The sequence below is a fragment of the Anabrus simplex genome, chromosome 12, assembly GCF_040414725.1.
Source record: "Anabrus simplex isolate iqAnaSimp1 chromosome 12, ASM4041472v1, whole genome shotgun sequence".
Classification (NCBI taxonomy): domain Eukaryota; kingdom Metazoa; phylum Arthropoda; class Insecta; order Orthoptera; family Tettigoniidae; genus Anabrus; species Anabrus simplex.
The window spans coordinates 36477786-36505225 of NC_090276.1; the positions used below are offsets into that span (position 1 = coordinate 36477786).

The window sequence follows — 27440 nt, forward strand, 5'->3', positions numbered from 1 at the left end:
ATTAATTTCTGAAGATATTTCAGCTGTCACAGGTCGTAAACCTTTTCTTTCTAATGATTGTTTTTCATGTACCTAAGATGTCAGTACTTCACCTGGTTTCTCCTCTAAGGTAATCTGCCTATCACATGCCTGGAACTTATTTCTCTAGCCAATCAAACCCGGGGGAGTGTATGAAAATTTAGCCTATCAGTGCTCTGGGATTGAATTTAATCTGGAACTTTCCCATATGGAGCTATTTAAGGAGAACACTTTAGGGACGTCTTGTCTGATCTGCTCCGGTTATTGAGAGGGAGACTTGACGGAGGTTAGTGAGGGCCAGGAGGCATGGTGCGGCCGGCTTGAAGAAGATACAGCACTAACAGATAATGGCAGAATTTACCTAAACATGAGACTGAGCCGGCATGTGTTTCGAGAGGAAGATTTCAGCAGTTCTTTTAATACCTAATATGTATTATTTTCTTTTTGGGCTAAAATGTAGGACCTTCTGCGCAGTCTTCGGACTCTATTTATATTTCCTACTGGGGAAAATGGAATGTAAGGGAGCACGAGTGGTGACCCTCGGTAGTCTCCCCTTCTACTTTTTAGCAGGGTAACTAAAGTTTTCAGCCAATAAATTTTGGAAATCTTGTCTCGGCTTTGAAATTGTTTACGCTTTAGTTGCAGTTTTTTAGTACGGGATTAGCCTCTGTCATTGGGCCTTAAGCCCCACTTAGGTTCCCATCTGTTCCCGAATATTCGTCAAGGAGTTCTGGTGTTTCGACTCTTTGTCTGTTTTGTGTAAACTTTTTATTGTTAAGGCCTTGTGGTATGGGTAATTATGCCCTTGTATATTCTTTATGGTTTTTCGGGTAACCGTGTCTACGTTTAGGTTCCCGTAAGGAACAGTACTTAAAACTGATTGTGGAGCTGAGAGCAATTATGCTGTTTCATATGTAAGTAAAATTCAGATTAATCTTGTACGTGATCAAGGACTGCTAAGCCCAATGCATGGCTGGAGCTAACGAGTTCGTGGTTAATGCGGGTATTCCCAGTAATATTTCTCCGGTTTCTTCTTATGTCTTTAAATTAATCTCTCTCTCTCTCTCTCAATTTTAAGAAAGGAAAGACATAACATTTAACATTTCCAAATTTTGTTAAAGTAAAAATTTGCTCTAAGTAATCCCCTGTCCAGCCATTCAACCCAGGCGCTTCCTAATCCTCTGAACCACGGAACCACGGTAATAATAATAATAATAATAATAATAATAATAATAATAATAATAATAATAATAATAATAATTGAGCGGCGCGGCCGCGGGAGTTTAACATGCTACGGATATGGAGCTAAGCTCTGCATTCGGGAGAGGCGCGGGTTCGAATCCCACCGTCGTCGACTGTTTTGAGAAGGGTGTTTTGTGGTTTCCCATTTTCACTTCCAGGCAAATGCCGGAACAGTTCCTATTCATAGAACACAGCCAATTTCTGCCACCCACTTACACAATTTCATCTTCATTAGCTGCTCAACTAAGGCTGGTGTTAGGAAGGGCATTATCCGAAAAATCGTGCCCTATAATTTCATCCCACCTCATCCCCGACCCCCTATTAGTAAACTAGACTAAGGGGTAGGCATACAATAATGTTATTGGTTTTATAACTTGTAAGGTTTTCGGAGAGGCCAAGGTGCCGGAATTTTGTTTTTTCTTCTTTTACATACTGGTGAACCACGAGGCTGGCGTATTTGAGCACGTTCAAATACTACCGAGATTGGTCCGGGATCAAACACGCAAATGTGGGTTCATAAGGCCAGCGTTGAACCGTCACAGCCACTAAGCCAGACGGGAGAGGAATTATATTCACCATAATCGGACTAGACCGGAATAAGAGGAAGTTATATTAACTAGAGCCTGTATGTTAAGGCAGTAATGGGTTAGGATGCCATCTAAATTTGGCTACGATCGATCCTGGCTCAGTCCGGTGGTATTTGAAGGTGCTCAAATACATCAGCCTCGTGTCCGTTGATTTACTGGCACGTAAAAAACTGCGGGACTAAATTGCGGCGACACGGCCTCTCCGAAAACCGCAAAGGAGTTAGTGGGACGTAAAGCAAATTATTATTATTATTATTATTATTATTATATATGCGAATAAGCTGATTAGGACTACGCAAAGTACTTAAGAGGCGTGCATTTGCCTTCATCTGTGCCCATATTTCTTTTGTTCTTTTACTGTAGGCTTTCTTTCTGTCTTCACACCAGGTTGTTCCAGTCTTCTTTGGTCTTTCCTCTTGGTTAATTTACCATTTGTGAATTTTGGATCTGAAGATTACCCTGTTCTGGACATCTGCTGGTGTAATTCCCGCCTGTTTCAAATCTGTTTTAATTTCGCCAATCCATTTCATTGTGTCTGTTTTAGCTTTACTCCTGTTTTTTATAGAATTCGACTGTTTGTTTGGCAAGTCTGTCTGGGTGCAATCTTTTAATATGACCATTGACATTGAATCAAAGCCTGCGTTTCCTAATATTTGTGAATATTATTCAATTTGGGTTGGAGGAAGTGGCGCCTAGCCCGCTATTCCGTAGTGTAGCGGGAGTAACATACCCTTTAGGAGTTGTAATAGGCCAGGCCCCCACTGTTTATGCAAATCTCAGAGATATTTTACAGGCTAGAGTATACTTATTCCCTTCAGTAAATTTGCATTCTAACCTATAAATGACTAATAATAATAATAATAATAATAATAATAATAATAATAATAATAATAACAGCAAAGATATTTCGTTTCAATGGCACCTAAACATGGAAACGTCCTTACATTTTTCTACACATCTTCCGCGTTCCGGAATCCCAAAATATGGCCTATAAGGTTCCTGCAGCAAAAACACGTTTTAAAAAGCCATTTAAATAAGGCGTCAACTTTGTCACGCCCTCTAAACTGGCAGCAAACATTACATTACATTTTGGACATACATATTTTCTTACGGCTGGCGTTCATCTGAAAATTTGAGTCATGAAATTAGTGATTCAACAAGTGTGACGCGATGTTACCCAGCAACCGTACAGGCTGTGATGTGAACTACTGATAGATAATCATGACAGAGGCATATTATCAAAGAGGTGCGTTACAGTACATGATGGTCTATGTGACCTTGCAAGCTGTGATGTTAAGTATTTATGTACGGCCATGACTGAGAGACATATAGAAGGCTCTTATCACGGAGGCCTCATCTCATAAAACTCTATGGAGTAACGATTATTTAATTCATGAGAGTTTCATAGGCCCTTAGTCACTTTCCTCCTTTCGATTCACTGTATCCTACACTTGCCGACTCCACATTCTTCATAGATGTGTCTGAAAAACGATCCATACCAAACCCAAACCCCTATGGCACTATAGCCCTTGAAGGGCCTTGGCCTATCAAGCGAAAACTACTCAGCCCGAAGGCCTGCAGATTACGAGGTGTCGAATCCTCTCGGCCGTTATTCTTGGCTTTCTAGACCGGGGCCGCTATCTCACCGTCAATAGCTCCTCAATTCGAATCACGTAGACTGAGTGGAACTCGAACCAGCCCTCGGGCCCAGGTAAAATTCTCTGACCTGGCCGGGAATCGAACGCGGGGCCTCCGGGTAAGATGCAGGCACGCTACCCCTTCACCACGGGGCCGCCTCAAAAACGATCCAGGTAAGTTAATCATTATCAATTTGAGTTTCAAGACATATTTATAATTATTTGATTTGCGTTAAAGAGAAATCCGACACTACTTTTTTTTAAATCTCGAAATATATTTTTCTCACATACCGTAAGAGCTAGAGCATTCAAATTCCGCGCACTTATTTAATTGCCTAACAGCTACAAGGAAGACTTCAATGTATGTATTTACCAAAAATATTAGTATAACACTAACCACCTCCAAATTTGTTGAAGGAGAAAACATTTCTTTGAGAGCACAGTTTATTAAGGTAACACACAAATTTTAGATACACTTGTAAATCTTCATTGTAGATTCTAAAGTTGTTAATTTGCACAAGAAATTAATGACTCGTAGTAATATCTTTCACGATAATTGTATCTGAAGTTGAGACAGCAATTTGAATTTTGAAATGCGATTTGTTATTTGCACTCCTATTGATGAGCTAAGGGAAACTGACACAGTTCGTACACTAAAAGGTGAGTAATGTTTAGTAGTCTCTGAAAAATTAGTTCCTTGGGTAAGAAGGAGAATAAATAAGAATGGAAGGAAACGTTGAAGCTGAGTTGGGAGATCAGTTTGGCTTCAGAAGAAATACAGGCTGTATGCGTGATGTTACGAACATTCAGGAATGATGAAGGACGGCAAATGGATCAATTTGAGATAAGGAACGTTATTTCGGAAAAGACCGAGTCAAAAGTTAAGCAAAATTCTACTCGTGTAAGTCCGTTTACCTGCACAAATTTCACACGCTGCTCCATTTACAACGAATGTTCGCAGTGGCGTTTAAGGGTGTTTAAAGGTGACAATCCACTGTCGTTCGCTTCCGGTACATTAAAGAACTACGGCGGGACGATATTCCGACAGCCCGACGTCTGTTAAGAACGGACGGATGTTAAACATCTTGGATTATTAATAACTAGAGCCCGGATTTGTATGCATTAATAGGTTAGAATGCAAACTTACTGAAGCGAGTAGCAAGTATAGTCTAATCTGCACAACGACTATGCTACGGGGTTTGCATTGATATTAGGGGTACGGCCCATCGGAACCCCTATACTTTATGCTACTCTTGCTACATTTTGGAAGAGCGGGTGGCCGACACTGCCTACTAACCAAAACTAGTTTGCAACCTAACCTGTTACTGCATAAAAATCCGGGCTTTATTCATAACTTTTGACTCGAACGTTTCCGGACTACGGTTCCTTATCTCAAATTGATCGATTTGCTGTCCTCCATCATCCCTGAAAGATTAAATCATCATCACGGATTCACCATGATTTTACATCGAATTAAGGAAGAACTAGCCCACGTCGATCTAGAAAAGGAATTCCATAATGTTGATTGGACCAAGCTAACTGAGATATAAAGGTGATCGGGATCACATACCGAGAAATTATCTACAATCTGTAAACGAAATAGTCTGCAGTGATAACAATCGAGGGCTAAGAATAAGAAGCACCAATCCAGAAAGGCGTGAGGTAAGGCTGCAGTTGGTCCCCTCCCCTTTTCAGTGTTCATGTAGTACAAGCGGTAAAGGAAATCAAAGAAGAATTTGGAAAGGGTATCACAGTGCAAGGAGAGAAAATCAAAACTCGAGATTTAGCGATGAAATTGTTATTTTATCTGAGTCTGCAGAAGATCCGGAAGAACTGCTGAATGAAATGAAATGGAGTGTCCGAGGACATGTTCGGCTCACCAGTTGCAGGTTTTTGATTTGACGCTCGTAGGCGACCCGCGCGTCATGAGGAGGATGAAATTATGAAAACAACACACACACACACACACCCCTACCGAGCAACGAACCCGGGACCCCTAATCAAAGGCCAGCACGCTAACGATTTAGCCATGGGACCGGACAACTGCTGAATGGTATGGACAGAAAGAGGAGGAGTACAAGATGAAAATAAATAAATAAATAAATAAATAAATTCAGAAGGAAAGTAATGGAGTGCAGTCCAAGGAAATCAGGGGATGCAGGAAATGCCAGGTTAGGAAATTAAGGAAATTAAGCGTTAAAGGAGGCAGATGAATATTGTTACTTGGGTAGTAAAATATTTAACGATCGCATAAGTAAGGAGGACATAAAATTCAGACTAGCACAAGCAAGGAAGGCCTTTCTTAAGAAAAGAAATTTGCTCACTTCAAACATTGATAGGCCTATAGGAATTGGAAAGATGTTTTTGAAGACTTTCGTCTGGAGCGTGGCGTTGTATGGAAGTGAAACAAGGACGATAACTCGCTTAGGAAGAAAATAATAATAATAATAATAATAATAATAATAATAATAATAATGTTATTAGCATTACGTCCCACTAACTACTTTTACAGTTCTTGGAGACGCCGAGGTGCCGGAATTTTGTCCCGCGGGAGTACCTTTACGTGCCAGTAAATCTACCGCTTGTTTTTAAAGGGGCGTAACATGTTAGTCATCGGCCTGTGTATCTACCGATACGAGACTGACATATCTGAGCACCTTCAAATAACACCGGACTGAGCCAGGATCGAACCAGCCCGACCAGAAAGAGAGAGAATTTAAGCTTTTTGAAGTGTGGTGTTGGAGTAGAATGCTGAAGCTGAGATGCATGGATCGAATCACGAATGGAGAGGTACTGATTCGAATTGGTGAGAAGAGAACGAGTAGCGAAATTTGACCAGGAAAGAGATAGAATGATAGTACACATTAAGACACCCAAGACTTGTTCAGTTGTTCTTGAGGGAAGTGTAGGCAGTAAAAACGACCAAGGTATGAATATGAAACAGATTAGATGAATATATAAGATGTAGTATTCACGTAGAAATGTAACAGTTAGCTGGTGACAAGATGGCATGAAGACCTGCATCGAACTAATCTTATGGAATGATAACCGATATGGACCTTGAAAATATGCCTTTCAAAAGAATGTTCTTGTACATTAGCAATGTATTGAGAATTTTTTTCAATATGGACTCTGTTATGGAAGGTAAGAGAGTAAAGGGAGGCCAAGACGATGGTTACACTCAGTTTCTAACGATTTAAAGATAAGAGGTATATAACTAAACAGCACTAGTTTCAAACATAGGATTGTGGCAACGTTTAGTAAATTCACAGAGGCTTGCAGACTGAACGTGAAAGGCATAACGGTGTATAATGATGTATGTATGTATGTATGTATGTATGTATGCTTTACGTCTCACCGACACAGACAGGTCTTATGTCGAAGGTGGGATAGGAAAGACTTAGTAGTGAGAAGGCAGCAGCCGTGGCCTTAATTAAGATACAGCCGCAGCATTTGTCTGGTATGAAAATGGGTTGCCGACAGCGGGACTCGAACCCACAATCTCCTGACTCACAGCCACGCGACCCTAACCGCATGGCGAATGACTTTTTGAATGATACTGGTGTTGTAGCAGAGATTACGTTCGTCTGAAAGTGAAATATCGCATTTGAACACTCAGAAACACATGGTGATGAATTTAAATGTCTATTATGCCTGACAAACATCTGATTACATTGTGGCAATGCTAATAATCCTGGAACACAAATTTATTACCGAGGAGGTGTACGAAACCTATTTTAGAGCTGTGATTTCGCTTGTCAGACAGCTGTCATCCGTCACACATTTCTTCGCATGTAACTTTTCGCCAAAAGTTTTTGTCACTAGCGTAGCCAGGATCGATCGACGGGGACGTTACAGTAACAAAACGATGACACAACATATAATGAAGGCATGTGGTGCGCGCTTGCATGGGTGTCTTCATAAGGACATTGATACAAGTGAATTAAATTATGATTGCAGTACAGGACAAAATCTTACATTAAAATAGAGAACAAGAAGTCAATACTTTTACAGCGAATGGTATGTTGATGATGCTTGTTGTTTAAAGAGGCCTAACACCCAAGTCTCATCGGCCCTTAATGGTACGAAATGTAATGACATTTTAAAAGTCCAAAATTCATCCACTGACCAGAATTCAAAACGTGACGATGACGAATGAATGCATAGATGAATATGAATTTAAAATTTGAAATAATCAACGGATCCAACCCACAACGTTAAAAAAATTCCAACATCAATCCACTGACTAGAATTCAAAAAGATGATGATCTCAAAACAATCAGTGAATCCGACCCGCAATGCCCCACCTTCCCGGAAACTATCTTTAAACAATTCTGTTACTAACCAAGCTCTGCTTCCAAAGCACAATCCTGAATCGATGATGCTTGTTGTCTAAAGGCGGTCCAAAATCCAGGTCATCGGCCCCTTATAATGGTACTTATCGCTAGTAAAGTAGAACCATGGTATTTCTCAAGCTGAGGTACTAATCTAAAGTAACGTACACTCACGGTTGTTCCACACATTATGGTACTACTCACAAGCATTGTACGTCGCACAGGTAACGCAGACCTATGGTGTGTCTCACATAATGGCGCCACTCATAGGCAACGCAAACCCATTGTGTTCCTCACATGGGTGTACTAATCACGGGCGCCTGTATTCCCGTGGTGTTCCTCACATAGTGGATACTAATCACAGGTAACGCAGACCCACGGTGTCACTCATATAGTGGTACTATTCACAGGTACTGTAAACCCACAGTGAACCGCTTTCTGCTGCTACTAATCACAAATCTATTGTGTACCTAACACAGTGATACTACTCGCAAGTAAAGGCGACCCATAGTGATCCCCGCGTGATGGTAATAACCGCAAGTAGCTTCACGCTTCTAATTCACTCATCCCTTGGTCGCCCCCTTTTATTCGCCTCTTACGACAGGCAGGGGCTACCGTCGGTGTATTCTTCGTCTGTGTCCCCCACACCCAAAGGGGGTGAGTGGTATGTTCAGATTACAATCTAAAGTCCAACTTTCGAAGCTTCTTAGAAAATAGATTCAAGAGATCTGTTGGTTTCACAATCACGTCTCTGAATTTTCAAAAGAACCAACCTATTGACTCAACTTTCACTTCTTTATTAATCGTTTCCGTTAGTTTCTGTTTATTTTCTGATGGAAAAATTTCATCGCAGGGGAGGGGGTTCTAAACCCCAGTAAATCCCCCACCCCAACGCACCCCAACTGTGGCTACGCCCCTGAGTTTTGTACATTACTTTGTGGAACAGGACGTTGCAACTCCATACTTTACAAAAACTTTTACTGATAACAAATAATGTGTCAAACCATACTTTTGTTGAATACGGTGCTGCAAGAGATGTAGCCTAAGAAAAGAAAAAAACTTTAACTCCTATGTACGAATTTTAAATAGAGGTGTACAATTTAACGGAAATAATGGCCATTTCATTAACGAAATAAACAAGAAGAACAAAATCATCATTTTACTATCATTCTATTCCCATTTCACGAAAATTATTTTTTTAAACCAGTTTTACCTGTGCTGGAGCAGTGTTGACGATGTATTCTTGTGGGCGTCCTGGCTTCATTTCCCAGCACAGTAAAGCATCTCTTCGCCAAGGTGAAATCACCATCCTTCTCCGAAAAGACGCGTCGGAGAAAATACAAGACGCACTCATTTATTTTCGCATTTCTTTATGTATCCATTATGTTGGTAACCTTTACTTCCGAAAGCACTGATTTCACAACCACTCTTTGGCTTCATTTAGCCTCACTCAGAACGCAATAACCATTCCCTATGTTCCCAGAACTAGAACAGCTAGTACATTTCACAACCAAAAATATACTTATTACTGTACAAGAAAAACTGAAGAAAGATTAATCCAGAGTCTTGAATGATTATTTTTTAAATCTCGGTAAGTAATATTGTGCATAATATGCTACTTGAAAGACACTAGACTGCAGTTTATTAAAGCGTGACATGCAATGAAATTCATCACACGACACTCGAACAATTGTCTCTTCAGAGACACTCCATTTTATTAACGCATCAGTTACAAAGAAAAATACTAAACTGAAAATTCTGAATGGCGGAAAATCGGCACCACTATTTTCTACGGCCGTATCACTTTAGGAACGATAAAACTGACAATCCTGAGTAGGCCATAAATTTCCTTATGACTTCCTGCATTCAATCGGAATTTTCTGCCTTTTAGTTTCACTTCTAGCATTCATGTAAAATTATTTATAATTTAAGAATGATGTTCTCAGAGACTAGACTGTATCACAACCCATAAAATATTTTTTTATTATGAAATTTCCTAAATTTGAAAATACAATTTCACTAAATTATTCCGAAGTAGAAGAAATTTCCGATTATGGAACATTTTCGTGTAAGATAATTTTGTCACAATCCTTTAATATAGCATAAAATACCAGCACACTTTTTGGTTTGTAAACATGAAGGAGTCAGTTGTTACAGTTTATTTTCTTAATGAGTTAAGTGGTTTAATACGTGAAAACTATTGCGTTTGTTTTCCCTAGAGAAGGTGGCAATCGAATATAGCAGAGGTTTAATTGGAGCATAATCAACAACTCTTAAATTGAAAAACAAATACGTGGGAGTATAAAAGTGCAGAGTTTGTCTTTCAATAGCAGAGCAGTAAATGAGAGTGTTACTTTAAAGAATTTCGTTGATTTTCCGTCTATTTAAATGTTCTTCCAAATATGTTATTTCTTTAGAGACTTCTGAACACATGTATCACCAGTTTCGAGACGGCAAATCACCGACACAGTGCACACACACAACACGACTTGGAAGGTTGAGAAAGAATGAAACCAACTATTTCCACTGTTCAACACAACGGATAGCAATATTTTTTAAAGAATTGCCAAGGATAATGTTTTCATATTGGTCAAGTTATTCGCGAAGATGCTGATGTTTTCACCCCGAGGACTAGCACAAACGAGCCGGTTCCACAGCACTCACACACACACTATGGCGGGCGGGCGAACGAGCGAGCGACCGAGCTAGCTGGCACTCGCCTACAGTACACGATTGCTACTGTGCTACGCTGTGAATGGGAAGTTAAGTTCTAGAAGAGCCCGCCTGCACCGGGGCATGAATGAACCTCGCCAGCACATGAGAGAGAGAAAGAAAGACATGTGTGGCGCGCCATGGATAGAGCAGAGCAGGGCGTGTACAGATCCCAGACAACAAGAGAACAGAACGACTCAACTCGACAACCGCTTCGTCTTGCCAATGTTATCTACCAGATAAAAACCAACATCAGCTTGAGTCGGTCACCTAACAGCAGTGCTGCACGAGTGATACGTGATCAGAAGTTCCAGGCTTCAGTCGTGTGTAGTACCGGTGCCAAGAGACAACATTTCAAGACCATGATCTAAAAGAGTATCTTAAAGACACTGATGAAATAATGGAATCCTTTTTCAAAATACAAAAAGAAAAAAAAAAAAAGAAACATATTCAAAATTAAATATAACCTTAATATTTTTTTTTTCAGCAAAGCCATCTATTGTGGGAGGTGATGAGAATTGATAAAAGTTAGTTTTTGGTTCATGGTACTTACAAGGGTTATACAAGGCTCTAATCTTTCACCGTTGTTGTTTATAGTTTACATGGATCATCTAATGAAAGGTATAAAGTGGCAGGAAGGGATTCAGTTAGGTGGAAATGTAGTAAGCAGTTTGGCTTACGAAGACTATTTGATCTTAATGCCAGCCTGTGCTGAAAGCCTGCAGTGTAATATTTTGGAACTTGAAACGTGCGATGAGTACGATATAAAAATTAGCTTTTCGAAGTTGGTAAGAAACCTAAGATAATTTAATGTCAGGTTGAGAATACGAAACTGGAACAGGTAGATAATTTGAAGTTTTGGCCTGTATATTCTCTCACGATTGTATCGTTGTACAGTGAGATTGAATGAAGATGCAGTAAAGCTGATGCAGTCAGCTCTCGCAGTTGCGATCAGTAGTATTCTGCAAGAAAAAAGTCAGCTCCCGGACGAAACTGTCTTTACATCGGTCTGTTTTCAGATCCACTTTGCTTTACGGCAGTGAAAGCTGGGTGGACTCAGCATATCTTATTTCTAAGTTAGAAGTAACCGACATGAAAGTAGCGAGAATCGCTCGTACAAACAAGTGCAATGGCAGGAGGTTACTCGGAATATTAGGAGATAAAGGCTGTCGGGAATAAACTCTATGAATGAACTCGATGAAAGAAGCTGTGCGCATGAACAGCCTTCGGTGATGGGGGCATGTGAGGAGAATGGAGGGGGATAGGTTACCTAAGAGAATAATGGACTCTGCTATGGAGGGTAAGAGAAGAAGAGGGAGATAGTTAAACTCAGTTTCTAACGATTTAATGATACGAGGTATTGACCTAAACGAGGCTACAGAGCTAGTTATAAATAGAGGATTGTGGTGGCGTTTAGTAAATTCACAGAGCTTGCAGACTGAATGCTGAAAGGCAGAACAGTTTATAATGAAGATGTATGAATGTTTCATTTATCTTCATATTTTTAACATATTATCAAAGTTATGAATTACGGATCCGCCTTGTCAGTGCAACATAATCTTCTTCTACTACTGCGTTTCCCACATTTGTGGGGTCACGGGAGCGAACTGTGTCGCACATGTGAATTTGGCCCTGTTTTACGGCAGGATGCCCTTCCTGACACCGACCCTATATGGAGGGATGTAATCACTATTGCGTGTTTCTGTCGTTGTTGGTAGTGTAGTGTGTCAATACACTACAATATATATGTTATTATCTAACACATATTGCTATACAAGTAGGCCCTATATGTTTCGAGAATATTGGTACTTTTCTTCAGCTTCTGGTTAAAATCACTTAAGCACATTAGACCTATTAAAAATTGTACATTCTGACATGAAACCGTCCACGAACAGTCTCCAGTTAAAAATACATTAAACAAATCTAACATGAATAGACATTCATGTTGTGTCATAATCCTTATTATATAAATATCATCTGAAAGTTCGTATGTATTGTGTTGTTTTTCAAGTTTCAAATGCTGATGATGTGTAACTGCTATGAGAGCTTCATATTAAAAATATCTTTCATTGACCTCTTATTCTTCCTTCCGACTAGTGTTGACTCGGTTTGTCCCTGCTTTTTGACGTAATCTTTGCTGAAGTGCATCCAAATGGAAGAAAAAATCGTCCGTAATAAAAGATTAGCCTGCCAGGTTTAAGCGAAATCACATTATATTGGAGATCTGTGTACACTTCCAACTGGAGATTAAACAGTGTTATTTTGCAGTTCTTAGTATTTTAAGTTTCAATCATTTTTTTTGGTATTAATAATAACATGTAATGTGGCTAAGTGTAAGAGAGGGTTAGGAGCCCTAACTTCGCCACGACCGGGCGAGTTGGCCGTGCGCGTAGAGGCGCGCGGCTGTGAGCTTGCATCCGGGAGATAGTAGGTTCGAATCCCACTATCGGCAGCCCTGAAGATGGTTTTCCGTGGTTTCCCATTTTCACACCAGGCAAATGCTGGGGCTGTACCTTAATTAAGTCCACGGCCGCTTCCTTCCAACTCCTAGGCTTTTCCTATCCCATCGTCGCCATAAGACCTATCTGTGTCGGTGCGACGTAAAGCCCCTAGCTAGTTGGAACTTCGCCACTGATGATAAAGGATTTTATCTAAGTGGTCGCAACATGCGACGAAAGTGTGCAAAAAGATATATCAAAGCCTGCATCCCCTGAAGCGGTTAAAAAAAATATATTTCCTTGGTCCCTGAAAATAAAGCTCATTCAGTTACTTTTGTTTCCAATATAGTTTTAATTGATATCAATAATGAGCAAGGCAGGAGACTGCAACGTGCCCAAAATGCATGCATCAAGTATGCATTCGACATACGTCCATTTGCCCACGTATCCCCCATACTACAGGCAGCTTTGTTGTCACTGAATGACAGACGTAGACTCTATTCAACTACTTCGGTGTATCAAGTGCTCTCTGAAAACACTCCTCCTTACCTATCCACCAGATTTCGCTACCTTAGTTCACTACACCTGTTCAATACTCAGTCAGGCTGTACGCTAGAAATTCCTGTTCATCGAACAGCAACCTACAACAGATCGTTCACTATTACCGCCACGAGCTGGTGGAATGAACTCCCCAATGACATCAGGGAAGCTAAATCTTTGTCTCTGCCCACGTCATCTTATAAGCACTTCCAGTCTTTCTTGAGTGTGAATGGGATGCATTTATGAGAGTGAATATGGGTGTTTATTGTAACGTGTCACAGTTTGTACTTTACTTACTTTAGTTTATACTTTAGGTTGTAAATATTTAATATGTTTAAATTAGGTCAATTCAGTTTGGATACTGTTACTATATATTAAAATGTAAATTCTTGAAATTATTACAGTGTAAAATTGTAAAAATAATATTGTAAATTAGTACTCATCTATATACATGAAGTGGTTAAGGGTATATTTATTTTTCTGCTAGTGGCTTTACGTCGCACCGACACAGATAGGTCTTATGGCGACGATAGGATAGGAAAGGCCTAGAAGTTGGAAGGAAGCGGCCGTGGCCTCAAGGTACAGCCCCAGCATTTGCCTGGTGTGAAAGTGGGGAAACCACGGAAAACCATATTCAGCGCTGTCGACAGTGGGATTCGAACCTACTATCTCCCGGATGCAAGCTCACAGCCGCACGTCTCTAACCGCACGGCCAACTAACGCGGTGTGGTTAAGTATACGAAAGGGCCAGGAGCCCTAACTTCGCCACAATAAAGTAGCTTTTTCTAATAATAATAATAATAATAATAATAATAATGTACTCATTCCTTACGGTCGTGTTTGAAGTCTTTAGACTTCCAATCTCGCTAAAGCCTGACCCTTGTTGCACAAGATTTCTGGCCTCTACCCAGAATTTACTGCCATAGAGTAGAACCGGCTAGAAAACATCGTGATATAAACAAGGACATAACTACTGAGTGAGTAGACTGGCAAATGTCCAGGGTGTCACAAGGTAAAAGGAGCCCCACCTCCTTCCTCGTATTTTATTTCTACGCTTTCATTTATTTAGTAAAAGAACTGTCTTAACAGTATCTTATAGTTTAAGTATCTACGGTCTGTTAATTTACCACTGTACTACGTTCATTCTCCAGGATGGAGCGTGTCGCTGTTTACGTATAGTCCCTCAAAGAAAATTAATGAGCGTATGGTGTTTTATGTTCCTCACATTTAATATCATCATCATCATCATCATTTCCAGCTCCAGTTTCCCGGGTGTGGTGTACAAGCGCTCGCTACTTATTCCTCTCAAAGTATAGTTTCTGTTCTTCTATGTCCTCCTACTTGGCATTCCTCTTGCTGACGCCCGATTTCACTGGGTCTACCCATCGACTACTTGGCCTCCCTAATGGCCTCCCCCTTTCAATCCTCTGTTAAGTAATTCCTTCCTGTTATTGGTATGTCCCTCTCATAACATTGCAAGTTGTATATTTCATAATGGGATCCGTATTGAACTACGTATAAGCTCATGAAAATTATCTCGTAGAAGCCCATCTTTTCAATACAATTTGTGATTTATTAGAAATCAAAACCGATGTTACATAATGGAATAACGAGACATGTTTCGCCTAAATGTATAAGACATCTTCAGTAGAATTGTCTTAATACAACAATTAAAATGGTTAACTAGTCTTTAGGCTATGCTTAAAACACTGTATAAAATGGCTTGTGACACTGAAAGAACTATCACAAAAATACACAACATTTATATAATATGAACACTTGTCTTAAAACTTTATTTAGATAAAATAACTCTCTTGCTGATCGTCTTTGACAGTTTATATTTACTAGCTATATTACCCGGCGCTGCCCTAGCAATTTATTAATCGTTTACTTTTAAGCATTTTATTACCTGTTAATTAATTATGTGTGAAGTGAATTTTTGTAGAATTCGTGATTGTGACGTTGACTGATGCTTCACCCTCTTTCCACCGCCGCCCAGAGGGGTACACACACATAAATCCATAATCTGGGCCATTTTGGACTTTTTCACCCCTTCTCACTCCCCATGCCGAAGGGGGCTAAACGTGGACTTAAACGTCATGAGGAGTGTCACTGTTCTTCTCAGCGACCCCGAAACCTATGGATTCGACAATATTTTCGATTACTTTTATATGCCACCCCCTGCCCACCTCCATCCGTAGGGGTGGCTTACCCCCACAGCGTTGGTCTCCTTGGTCTAGCCTACATTTATGCACGTGCCTACTTCGAACCGCAGGCCTGTATTCTACTGTAGAATCCTTCAGCTGACGTTGTCATGGTTACGGCTGGTCACTTCTTCATCCCATTCCTAGAGCGGGGTAGTGTGATAATATCTCCATAACTGTTGGTTTTAGGCCCTTAAAACAATTTTCGGGGCCCAAAGGGCCTTGCCCAGTTTTGTTCTTCATGTCGTGATGCTTAAGATGAGCTTTGTCTCGTCCTTGTGCGACAAATTCGATGTTTCTTCTATATTGGCCAATAATTACTTTTATAGGCAAATTTTTAATACTTTGGGTTACGTTATTTCAATTTTCGTAGGGATCTCTTAATTGTTTCGAAAATAAAATACAGCCTATGTTACTTCCTGGTAATGAAGCTTTCTATACGTGAAAGAATTTTTAAAATCGGTTCAGTAGTTTTTGAGTTTATCCATTACAAACAAATATACAAACATACAAATCTTTTTATCTTTATAATATTAGTATAAACACTCAGGTACACTTGTATTTCATTCAAGCTCTCTATCTGTTTGCAAGACTATCAGTGACGAACATGAATAGCTGCTGAAAGATATTTAACCCAGCTAGTTTTATTCATTTAAATATGCACCGGTGACATCTTGCGATGTTGAACGGTCCTAATCAGTCTACAAGATAATTTTATCGCATCAGCGGCAAAACATCACAATGGAAAACATGGAGAAGTACTTCGTGACTCACTGCGCATCACAATAAATAAAAGTTACCGAACCATTTGTAATAGGGGTTAAAAGACATATTCTGTATTAACTTTATTTAGTAACATTCTTTTGCTTCATTTTCAGAGCATGAGGGCAACAGGAAATTAGATACAACAATACATTATGTAATATATTCCGCGATTTACAGTGCATAACATAATTTTTAAATATCCGAAGTTTTTTGATTACGTCTTCAATTTGTTTATTTATTACTGTGAGAATTAGAAAGCGGTAGACTATAGATATTATGAAGAACCAACGATGATGACTTGGTCATAAAATATGGAGGTATCCAAGAAAATGTTATTGTCTCATTACTCATAATAAAGGGAATATGTGAAACCTTTTTGTAAATTTAGTTCTTCTTATTCTTCTTCCCTAGCGTTTAGTCCTGCAGTGGTGTAGGGTCCGCTTTTAAACATGCCATCCTCCACTTCATGCGATCAAGGGCGTCAGCTTCAGTGATGCACAGAAGACGCATGTCTTCCTTGATGCAGTCGAATCATCGCTTCTTGGGACAACCTCGGTGTCGGGAACCTCCAGGATGTATGTATCGCTGAGTCCGCAGGGCATTTTTTTTTTAATATTTGCTTTACTTCGCACTGACACAGATATGTTTTATGGCGACGGTGGAATGGGAAAAGCCTAGGAATGGGAAGGAAGCGGCCGTGGCCTTGATTAAGGTACAGCCCCAGCATTTGCCTGGTGTGAAAATGGGAAACCACGGAAAACCATCTTCAGGGCTGCCGACAATGGGGTTCGAACCCACTATCTCCCGATTACCGGATAATGGGCGCACTTAAGCGACTGCAGCTGTCGCGCAGGGCTTCGGACGACATGACTATACCATCTAAGTCGTGCTTCTCGCCTCTACACTGGGATAGGTGCCACTCCCAATCGCCTTCGGATATCTTCATTTCTAACATCGTCCAGTCGTGTAAGAAACGGTGACCAACGTAATATTTTCACCTCCATACCATGCAGAACCCGCTCATGCTTCTTAGTTGTAGGCCAACGTTCCGAACCATAGATTGCAACTGGTTGGACCATGGATTTGTAGACTTTCACTTTCAGGCGGGTGCGAATTTTCTTGTCGTATAGCAAATCAGTCACGTGACACCACCTCGGCCATGTAGGATTGTTACTCGTAATTTACCGCCAAGTAGCGGTCTTGCATCTTGCTGCGGGGTCCAGTATAATAATAATAATAATAATAATAATAATAATAATAATAATAATAATAATAATAATAATAATTCTGGACCGTCGTCAAAACGTGCGGACCGCGCTGGAAACGGGTCCTGGCCGATTAATGACTACGAATGCAGTCCGGCCGCGGGTTCAGTACCGCCAAGGCACCCAAGACGATACCGCGCCGGATCTCCTTAAGGATTTGATCCATATTAAGAATGCTTATAGGAAAATATGGCAAAGATTTAGAGACCCAACTGACCGGGCGGAATACCTGGAGCTAGCTCGGGAAGTACGAAATCGATTGCTGGAAAGAAAGATTGAAAAATGGGAGGAACTATGCCGTAATCTGTCAGAAAACGAGTCAGATCGCGAAATATGTCGGATTCTCTCAGAAAACAAGTCAGGTCGCGAAATTCGGCGGATTATATATAAGACGTTAAAAATTCAATTATAAATTTCAGTATAATACCGTAGAGAAGCACGGGTATCTTGATAATATCTTTCCGTCTGAGGTGATGAGTGATCCAAGGTACTGAAATTGGTTGGCTTTAAAAGTAGGTCTTGCCGTCGATACGAATACTGCCAGCAGTCTGCAAGCCACACTGCACATACTCGGTTTTAGTAATGTTAAGGTGCAAGCCATATTCCCCTAACCGATCTTTCCAAATTTGCAGGAGATTTTTCAGATTCCGTCGGGATTGATCCGCAAGGAACACATCATCAGCACATAAGACTGTCTACGGGTATTGCGTCTGGATGTCAGCTGTTACTATATCCATACACAGAGTAAATAAGAGAGGTGAGAGTGCTGAACCTTGAAGCACCCGAACATTGATAGGCTGCATTAATATTATTAAATATTTTATGGATATTACATATTTCCCTCATATTTACTATATTTTATATAGATTTCGCACTTTGATAATAAATAAAAATTCGGGACCTTTTGATTACCATCAAAACATAGCTTTCCGCATTAATTGTCATATTGCATTCTCTGTTTTAATAAACAAAATTCACTGCAGAATCAAAGCCTAGATCCCGCTTCACTGGCTTTGCTCCAACTTTTGGTATGCTCAAATATTTATACACCCTATGTGTACGTGATTAACATGTATTTTAATTACTACCTCGTTAGGCACACCGTTGAGTTACAATACAAGCTCCCTCCCCTCCCTCTACAGTATCACTGCTTTGATCTGCGGAGGTGGCAACATACAATAGGGCTCCGTGAAGTTTAAAATGGTGAACAATATTGGTTGGTTGTTTATTCAATGTTTTAAGATCGTATTCCGTGATAAACGGCTACTTCTCGATGCAGTGGGCTTGTCAGAGTGCTCGCCTGGGTTTGTTAAGTGGGACTTGTTACAGGACTGCGATGATTCAGATTTGGCTGTTCCATGACGTCAACTCAGATCCCTTCGTTGTGTAGCCTCTAGTAGATATACGAGGGCGGTTCAATAAGTTTTTTGTTTGTTTATACGTTTATTTACTTCGCACCGACAGATATAAGTCTTATGGCGACGATGGGACAAGGAAGGGGCTGAGAGTGAGAAGAAAGAGGCCGCGGCCTTAATTAAGGCACAGTCCCAGCATCTGCCTGGTGTGAAATCGGGAAACCACGGAAAATAATCTTCAGGGCTGCCGACAGTGGGGTTAGAGCTATCAAGCTCGGTCGGTTCAGTAAGTAAGGGAACAGGAACTCGCATTATGTAAACACAGCCAACTCCTAAATACACAGCATAGACTTAGTACTTATTCTTCTTGAACACCGAGCAGGGTAGCTGCATGGTTTGGGGCATGTACCTGTTAGCGTGCATTAGGGAGATAATAGGTTTGAATCCCACCGTCGACAGACATGAACAGTATTTTTAGTCTTTTCCCATTTCCAAAAAACCAAACCAAACCCCATGGCGCAACAGTCACGAAGGACCTTGGCCTACCAAGCGACCGCTGCTCAGCACAAAGGCCGGCAGATTACGAGGTCAGCACAACGAGTCCCCTCGGCCGTTATTCTTGGCTACTGGACCGAGGTCACCATCTCACCGTCAGACTGTTCCTCAATAGTTATCACGTTAGGCTGAGTGGACCTCGAACCAGCCCTCAAATCCAGGTAGATAATCCTGACCTGGCCGGGAATCGAACCAGCGGCCTCCGCGTAAGAGGGAGGCACAGTGGGGTTCGAACCCACTGGATACTGGCCGCACTCAAGAGACTGCAGCTATCGAGCTAGGCTGTTTTTCCATTTTCACACCAGGCAAAAGCTGGGGCTCAATCAATCAATCAATCAATCAACCAATCAAACACTGTTCTGCATTTAGGACAGTCGCCCTATCAATTTTTACTAAGTCTTTTCTTAAATATTCTTAATTGATATTTATCGAATGTCTACCATGTTAAATTATTCCTATTTCCAACTCCTCTTCCTACAAAACAATATTTTCCCCAATTTGTCCTCTTGAATCCAAACTTTATCTTCATATTGTGCTCTCGCCTGCTTTTAAAAACACCACCTAACATTTTTTAATGCTATTTGTTCGGGGCGTCGACCTAGAAAGATCTTTTGCCTCTACTTGCACCATATATGGGGAACCTGCGTGTATTTGGTAAATGGCGGAAGTGTAAAGTGTTGAATGTGAGGAAAGGAACGTTAAGCACGACACAAACACCCAGTCTCCAGGCCAGCGATATTAATCATTTACAATTATAATTAGAAACCCCTGATCCGGCCTGGAATCGAATCCATGGCCCCTACTCCGCCGGGCCGGACGACACCTAACCTTACTCGTCCACTAATGTCACGCCACGCCATCTCTCCAGCAACAGTTCGGAACAAACCGTTTAATCGAGCAGCTTGTCTCCTTACTACTAAGTCTTCTCAGCACAAATTTTACAACATTTTCTTAACACTACTCTTTTGTCGGAAATCACCGAGAACAAATTGTGCTACTTTTAACTGGATGTTTTGCAAGTTCTCAAATGAAGTAATCCTGGTGAGGGTCCCATACATTGGAACTTGTGACCATATTTTCAATCCCGCTTGTGTGATTATCACAATGATTATCTTCCCTTATATCTACACCTCGATCGCTTCCTTCCTAGTCCAAACCGTGTTCAACCTCTTCCTCACCACTTCAGACGGTCTGCAACCAGTCACCTAAGTAATCTCGTGTTCTCATCCTGAGATTGTGAAGCTCTTTTCGGGCTCACCTTCATGACAAAATACTCCTGATAGGTCCACCTCCGCCACACCAACCGAGGTAGCATGAAGCTACAAGACAAGAAGCAGCGTGATCCCCATGAGTTACTGTCAACCTAGCATTCCATCCCGGTTACCATCATACCACTGTCAGCTCTCCATCTCACAAATATGTCGAGGACTTTTTGTTGTCGCTCACAATCCTGTAACTAATTTATTACTCCATACAGTTAAATATCGTCCGCAAAATGGCTTATCTGTGATTCCAATTCTTCACTCAAATTCTATATACAAGAAAAAAAAAAGGTCCTAATACAAAGCCTTGAGGGACGCCCCTCTTAATTATTACAGGATCAGACATATGTTCACCTTTGTTTAACCCTAGTTTGAAAACGATAACAGACAAAACTAAATGTAGCTCCTCAGTGTTATTCTAAGTTCTTTCCTCATAGCATTTTCATAGGATAGTTATCATCAAGTTTTATTAGCGTTATCTGATATTTTAGCCGTCCTATGGAGGGTCCTGAAAAATTATTTAGTTTCCCTACTTTTTAAAATAAGAGAATGGAGGCCCTTAGAAATATTGGTCCTACTTCGTCGTTAACTTCAAATGGCCCTGGTAATATAAGTAAATTTGTATATATATGAACAAACGAAAGCAAACTTGAAGTCTTACGTGACTATTCATATCCTGTACAAATGATACTCACCCGATCTTCCTCTGTGTTTTATATCACTTTAATTATTTTTCTCAACACAGTCTTGCCGAGTTATTTTTTCACAGTACTTCATTTGACAGTCTCTTAAAGGGAGGGAGAGAGATTTAGGGCAAACTTGATTTGTTGTTTGAAGGACACATGCCGATGTATTTATGGCATTGTTCTGCCTCCCTACAGTAGTACCGCACGTGATCTCTTATAGCCACTCGACGAACGAACAGATTAACTAAGTTCCACTTCTTATAACAATAATAACAGACACACGCCTTCTCCCTTCGTTTTTCGACCCGCATCGGTTATAGGAGAGAATGAGAATGGGGAGAGGACCCTCATGGGCAACCGAGACAATACGTCGACGAGAGAGGAAAACAAAAAGACAGCTAATGTGTTTTCTAGTCAAAAGCACATTCAGGGAAGGTATCCAGTATATTCTTCGTAAGGAAACTGTACCGACCTTTCCTAGAATTAAAGTGAAATGTTTGTAAGGATTGTTGAAACATGCGGCGAGTAAACTTCGATTTTTAGGATCTCAAAACCAGACAAGGACGAAGAATTGCAGCTGAGGAGAGAATTACTTACAAAATATGAAGAGATAAGGACTGTAATCTGTTTCAAACACTTAGAAGTAACTCTTCAGCCAACCGAATCATCATTTAGAATTCACGTCAGAGAGAGGATTTCAACAGCAATCACAAAGGATGTATCAAATGGAAAAACCTTACTAAACTTTCCCCAGATACAGCCATGAAGCTAGAACCATTATTTACATACGACATACACTTAATATGGGATCACGTAACGATGTTGGATTTAAGGTCTCTAGAAAGTGTCAAAGCAAGGTTTAGAAAAAAATGGAGTTTGGAGTATCTTAGCGCTGACCGTCGAGGATCGTTTATGAACTGACACGACAAACGTTCCTAATAGAAGATTTGCGAATGACCAGGCAGCTCCCATCTACACCTCAAGAGACTACTCTCCTTAGGCAAAGACAAGAAAAGAAATCAAGATATCCCACTCGAATTCTACTCGACCGAAGCAATGGTAAATCGGGTAAATCGCAACTGGACTGAACGAAACAACCATCTACGGAGTGCTGTAGCGCGTTTGGCGAGTCGTGGTTTCCATCACAAGCTGTATACAAAAGGCACTTTCCATGAGCCTTGTTCGAAATGTATATGTAAGCTCTGCGACAGACTTTGCGAACGACAGCATTAAGAACAAAATCTCTGATGCACTATAACAAAGAGAATTAAGATCTACGTTATTTGATTTACTTTACGTGTGTCCCCTATTCCTTAATAAATAAATAAATAAATAAATAAATAAATAAATAAATAAATAAAAACTAGACTTTACGAACCTGAAGTTTGTTGTATGGATCTATGAAATAGATCCTAAAAATCCTATCTAAAAATTAACAAATTAACGAATTTCCCTTATTTTTATTCACCAAACAATGAACGCATCTGTTGGCCTTAGCAACTGCGTGGAAGTATTTTGATTGGACACAATTTAGGCTTCCTGCAAGTCAATTTCGACGCTCTGTTTTAGTCTAGGATACGGTAGAGAGAATCGGAAATCATTTTTCGGATGAACATCATATGTGTTACTGAAATATTCTACATGCAGAGATCGAATGATATTGAGTTCCGAAAATTCGTGGCTCTGTTTGCGTAACTTTCATTTTTACTCACGGTTTTCCTTATAATTTAAACACTACTGAAGATATCTGAATGAATAGTTTAACAAAAGAAAATAATGCGAATATATACACAGATGTGCCTTTGCTAGCGAGACCTATTGTTTACAGTGCACTATGTCTTCTGGTATAGGCTAGAGCAATTTTGTTACTTTCATTGACCTGTCTCAGTCTAATCCTTGGCTGTGACAACATGAAAGCGACTGAGGTATGAGTGATGCTAGTAATGCCATTCCTTATGCAGCCAGTCCCTGCTATGAGTTGTGTGAAAATGCTGCTCATAGGATCGGTTGCTGCATTCATTTCAGAGGGCTTGGCAGACTGATATGTAATAGCAACGGGAAACTACCTCGCTCCTCATTCCTCTAACCCGCCTCTTCAGTGATGCCTAGGCCCTGTCTATGGCAACTAATGGTGGAGCTGTTGAGGATCCAACCGGCCTTCGGGCTGAGGATTGAACATGTACCCAGTTATACGGTTACCAACTGACCAGTGTTTACAAGGTCAAGACCGGCAATATTAGCCTACTGCAACACTTAGGAACGGCCTCTGCATGACCTGTATTTTGCATTTTATTCGATAACAAGACAGCCAAGGGAAATTTACTACCACTTAACGTACAATGAAAAGGTATATCTACAAACGACTATTCCACTTAACTTCGGTCTTCAAATTGATGGAGGTTCTCCTTACAAGAGCATGTGTTTAACACGAAGCAGGGCATTCTCTTGTTCAAGATAATGCATTTACAAGAGCTGAAATTTGGGTCAAATACAGTATTTCCAAGAAAAATGAGCTGCAGGCAACTCACCTCAACAACCTTGTTGAGCGTGTTTTCAGGGCATTAAACCATTTATAGGATGATGAAAAAAATCGTTTGAGTTTGTCATTAGTCAAACCTGAGCTGTGCACAAGAGAAAACGTAAAATTTACATACAATGAAATTTACGGAATTACTAATAATGAAACAGGACTTCTTAAAGCTACTTCCTCTAGTTCAAAATATATGTTTAAAAAGTAACTTTAATTTCTGAAATTAACTTTTGACCCACAATATTTCATGCATTAAATAATGATTATTCTCCATCTGTTTTCAGAATGCTTAAGGAGTATGAAGACTAAATAAAGTATCATGGAAGTAGACCTCGCAATAAAATTGCGAATACCGACTATTTTTTCCACTTCTTTCACAATGTAAGTCCACCTATTATGCTGATTAGTGAATTTTTAAACAAAATTTCATGAACCTAAAATACTGTGTATCCAGCTACCCATCGACCGAACTGTGGACGCATGATCATAGGAAATTGATAAGGGGTTGCCGGTAATTTTGTTTCACAAAGTTGGCCAACCTACCCAGTTGCCACTGGCCATTGACGCCATTGTCCAGGCAATGTGTTATAGTATTTTGATTTCACCTGATGTTTACAAGAATACATTAACCTCTCTATTCTTTTACAATGGCTAGAAGTAAGAGTGACTGAATGGGTGGCTATGTTTCTAGAAAACAGAACTCTGAGAATTAGAGAAGGTGAAGCTTTATCTGATCCTGTAATAATTAAGAGTGGAATTCCTTAGGGCAGTATTATTGGACCTTTATGTTTTCTTATATATATATAACTGATATGAGTAAATAAATGGAATCAGAGATAAGGCTTTTTGCACATGATGTTAATGATGTATAGAGTAATAAATAAGTTATAAGATTGTGAGCAACTCCAACACGACATCGACAATGTTGGATGACGGACAGCAGGTAGTAGTATGATGATAAACGGGGTTAAAAGTAATGTTGTGAGTTTCACTAATAGGAAAAGTCCTCTCAGTTTTAATTACTATGTTGATAAGGTGAAAGTTTCTCACGGGGGATCACGAAGTACCTAGGTGTTAATATAAAGAATGATCTTCACGGGGGTAATCACATAATAGGGACTGTAAATAAAGAGTACAGATATCAGCACATGGTTATGAGGGTATTTAGGGTTTGTAGTAAGGATGTAAATGAGAGGGCGTGGAAGTCTTTTGTAAGACCCCAACTGGAGTATAGTTCCAGTGTACGGGACCCTCACCAGGATTACTTGATTCGAGAACTGTAAAAAAACCCAAAGGAAAGCAGCTCGATTTATTCTGGGTAATTTCCGACAACATAGTAGCGTTACAAAAAAAGCCTCCGTGGCTCAGGCGGCAGCGCGCCGGCCTCTCACCTCTGGGTTCCGTGGTTTAAATCCCAGTCACTCCATGAGAGATTTGTGCTGGACAAAGCTGAGACGGGACAGGTTTTTCTCCGGGTACTCCGGTTTTCCCTATCATCTTTCATTCCAGCAACACACTCCACCATCATTTAATTTCACCTTTCAGTCATTAATCATTGCCCCAGAGGAGTGCGACAGGCTTCGGCAGCCGGCACAATTCCTATCCTCGCCGCATCCCTGACCCGGTCACTGACTGGAAAACAGGTTGTAGGTTTTCATACTAGTGTTACGAAAATGTTGCGATGTTTGGGCTGGGAAGACTTGGGAGAAAGGAGACGAGCTGCTCGACTAAGTGGTATGTTTCGAGCTGTCAGTGGACAGATGGGGTGGAATAACATTAGTAGATGAATTAGTTTGAGTGGTGTTTTAAAAATAGGAAATGTCACAATATGAAGCTATTACTATATCATTTATTAATTCTATTCCACAATTATTTAAAAACTCACTCCATATTCTTTTAATGACTAACAACCCCTTTTTCTGAAGTCTCCACGACAACAGAGCAAATACAATCTCATCTTTTTTTTTTTTTTTGTTTGCGCTTAATCCGCGTGTCACCATGGAGCCACTACAAAGATAAAGTTGGAATTCAAGAGGACAAATTGGGGAAAAGAACGAGGGGAGTTAGGTAATGGAATAATTTACCAAGGGAGATAATCAATAAATTTTCAAATTCTTCGCAATTATTTACGATGATGCTGATGATTGTTGTTCAAAGGGGCCTAACAGCTAGGTCATCGGCACCTAATTGTACGAGGTGAACAAAACTGAAATTACAACGTGAAAATGTATCCACTGACTAGAATCCAAGGAGAATGATGAAAAAAAATGATCGTGAAACAAAACTACCAGTGGATCCTATGCACAATGCTTTCATTACTGGGATGATGTCCGGCTCCATGGCTAAATGCTTAGCGTGCTGGCCTTTGGTCACAGGGGTCCCGGATTCGATTCCCAGCAGGGTCGGGAATTTTAACCTTCATTAGTTAATTTCGCTGGCACGGGGGCTGGGTGTATGTGTTGTCTTCATCATCATGTCATCCTCATCACGACGCGCAGGTTGCCTACGGGTGTCAAATCGAAAGACCTGCACCTGGCGAGCCGAACATGTCCTCGGACACTCCCGGCACTAATAGCCATACGCCATTTAATTTACTGGAATGATACTCATTATCAAAAGGGGTCCAAAATCCTGATCACCGGCCCCTCAATGGTACTAATCACTGGTAAAGCAGAACCATGGTGTTCCTTCTATAGTGGTACAAATCAGAGATAACGTAGACTCATGGTGTTTCACACATAAGGGCACGACTCACAAGCACCGCAGACGCGTGGTGTACCTCACATACAAAGTAGTAGGAATAACCACGAGGGTCGGTATTTCCGTGGTGTTCCCCACTTAGTGGAAGTCATCACAGGCCACGTATACTCATGGTATCGTTCACATAGTGGCACTAATCATGAACAATGTAGACCCACGGTGTTTATGGCAATGCCCACAAGCAACACAAACCCACGGTGTTCCTCACATAATGGTACTACCACTCTCAGGCAAGGCAGACCAATGGTTTTACTCACATAGCGGTACTAATCACGGGCGCCAACCAAACCCGCGGTGATTCTCACTTGGTTGCACTAACCACAGGCGACGTAAACCCATGGTGTTTCTCATAAAGTGGTACTCATATGCAAAGCAGACCCATTCCGAACACAGTGGAACCGACCTGTGGAATGCACACGATGACCATTATCATGAACAACGCACAGACCCGCAGAGTTTTTTCGCATAATGGTACTGGTCGCAAGTAACGTCGACCCATGGTGTTCCGCACGTAATGGTACTAATCACAAATATTCTCATGTACGGTACT

General features: G+C 40.6%; 1 protein-coding gene across 4 annotated transcripts in view; it reads right to left on the minus strand.

Moving 5' to 3' along the window:
* The window catches only part of pnt (pointed), a 942655-nt gene that overhangs the window by 752977 nt on the left and 162238 nt on the right, over positions 1-27440 (minus strand). For 2 of the 4 annotated variants that reach the window (XM_067156751.2, XM_067156749.2), the window contains exon 1: positions 9032-10555. The exons of the other annotated variants lie outside the window; for them this stretch is intronic. In XM_067156751.2, the coding sequence (XP_067012852.2) occupies positions 9032-9172 (141 nt within the window). In that variant the 5' untranslated portion in view covers positions 9173-10555. Of the gene's footprint in view, positions 1-9031; positions 10556-27440 lie in introns of those variants that run through there. 4 annotated transcript variants of the gene reach the window in all.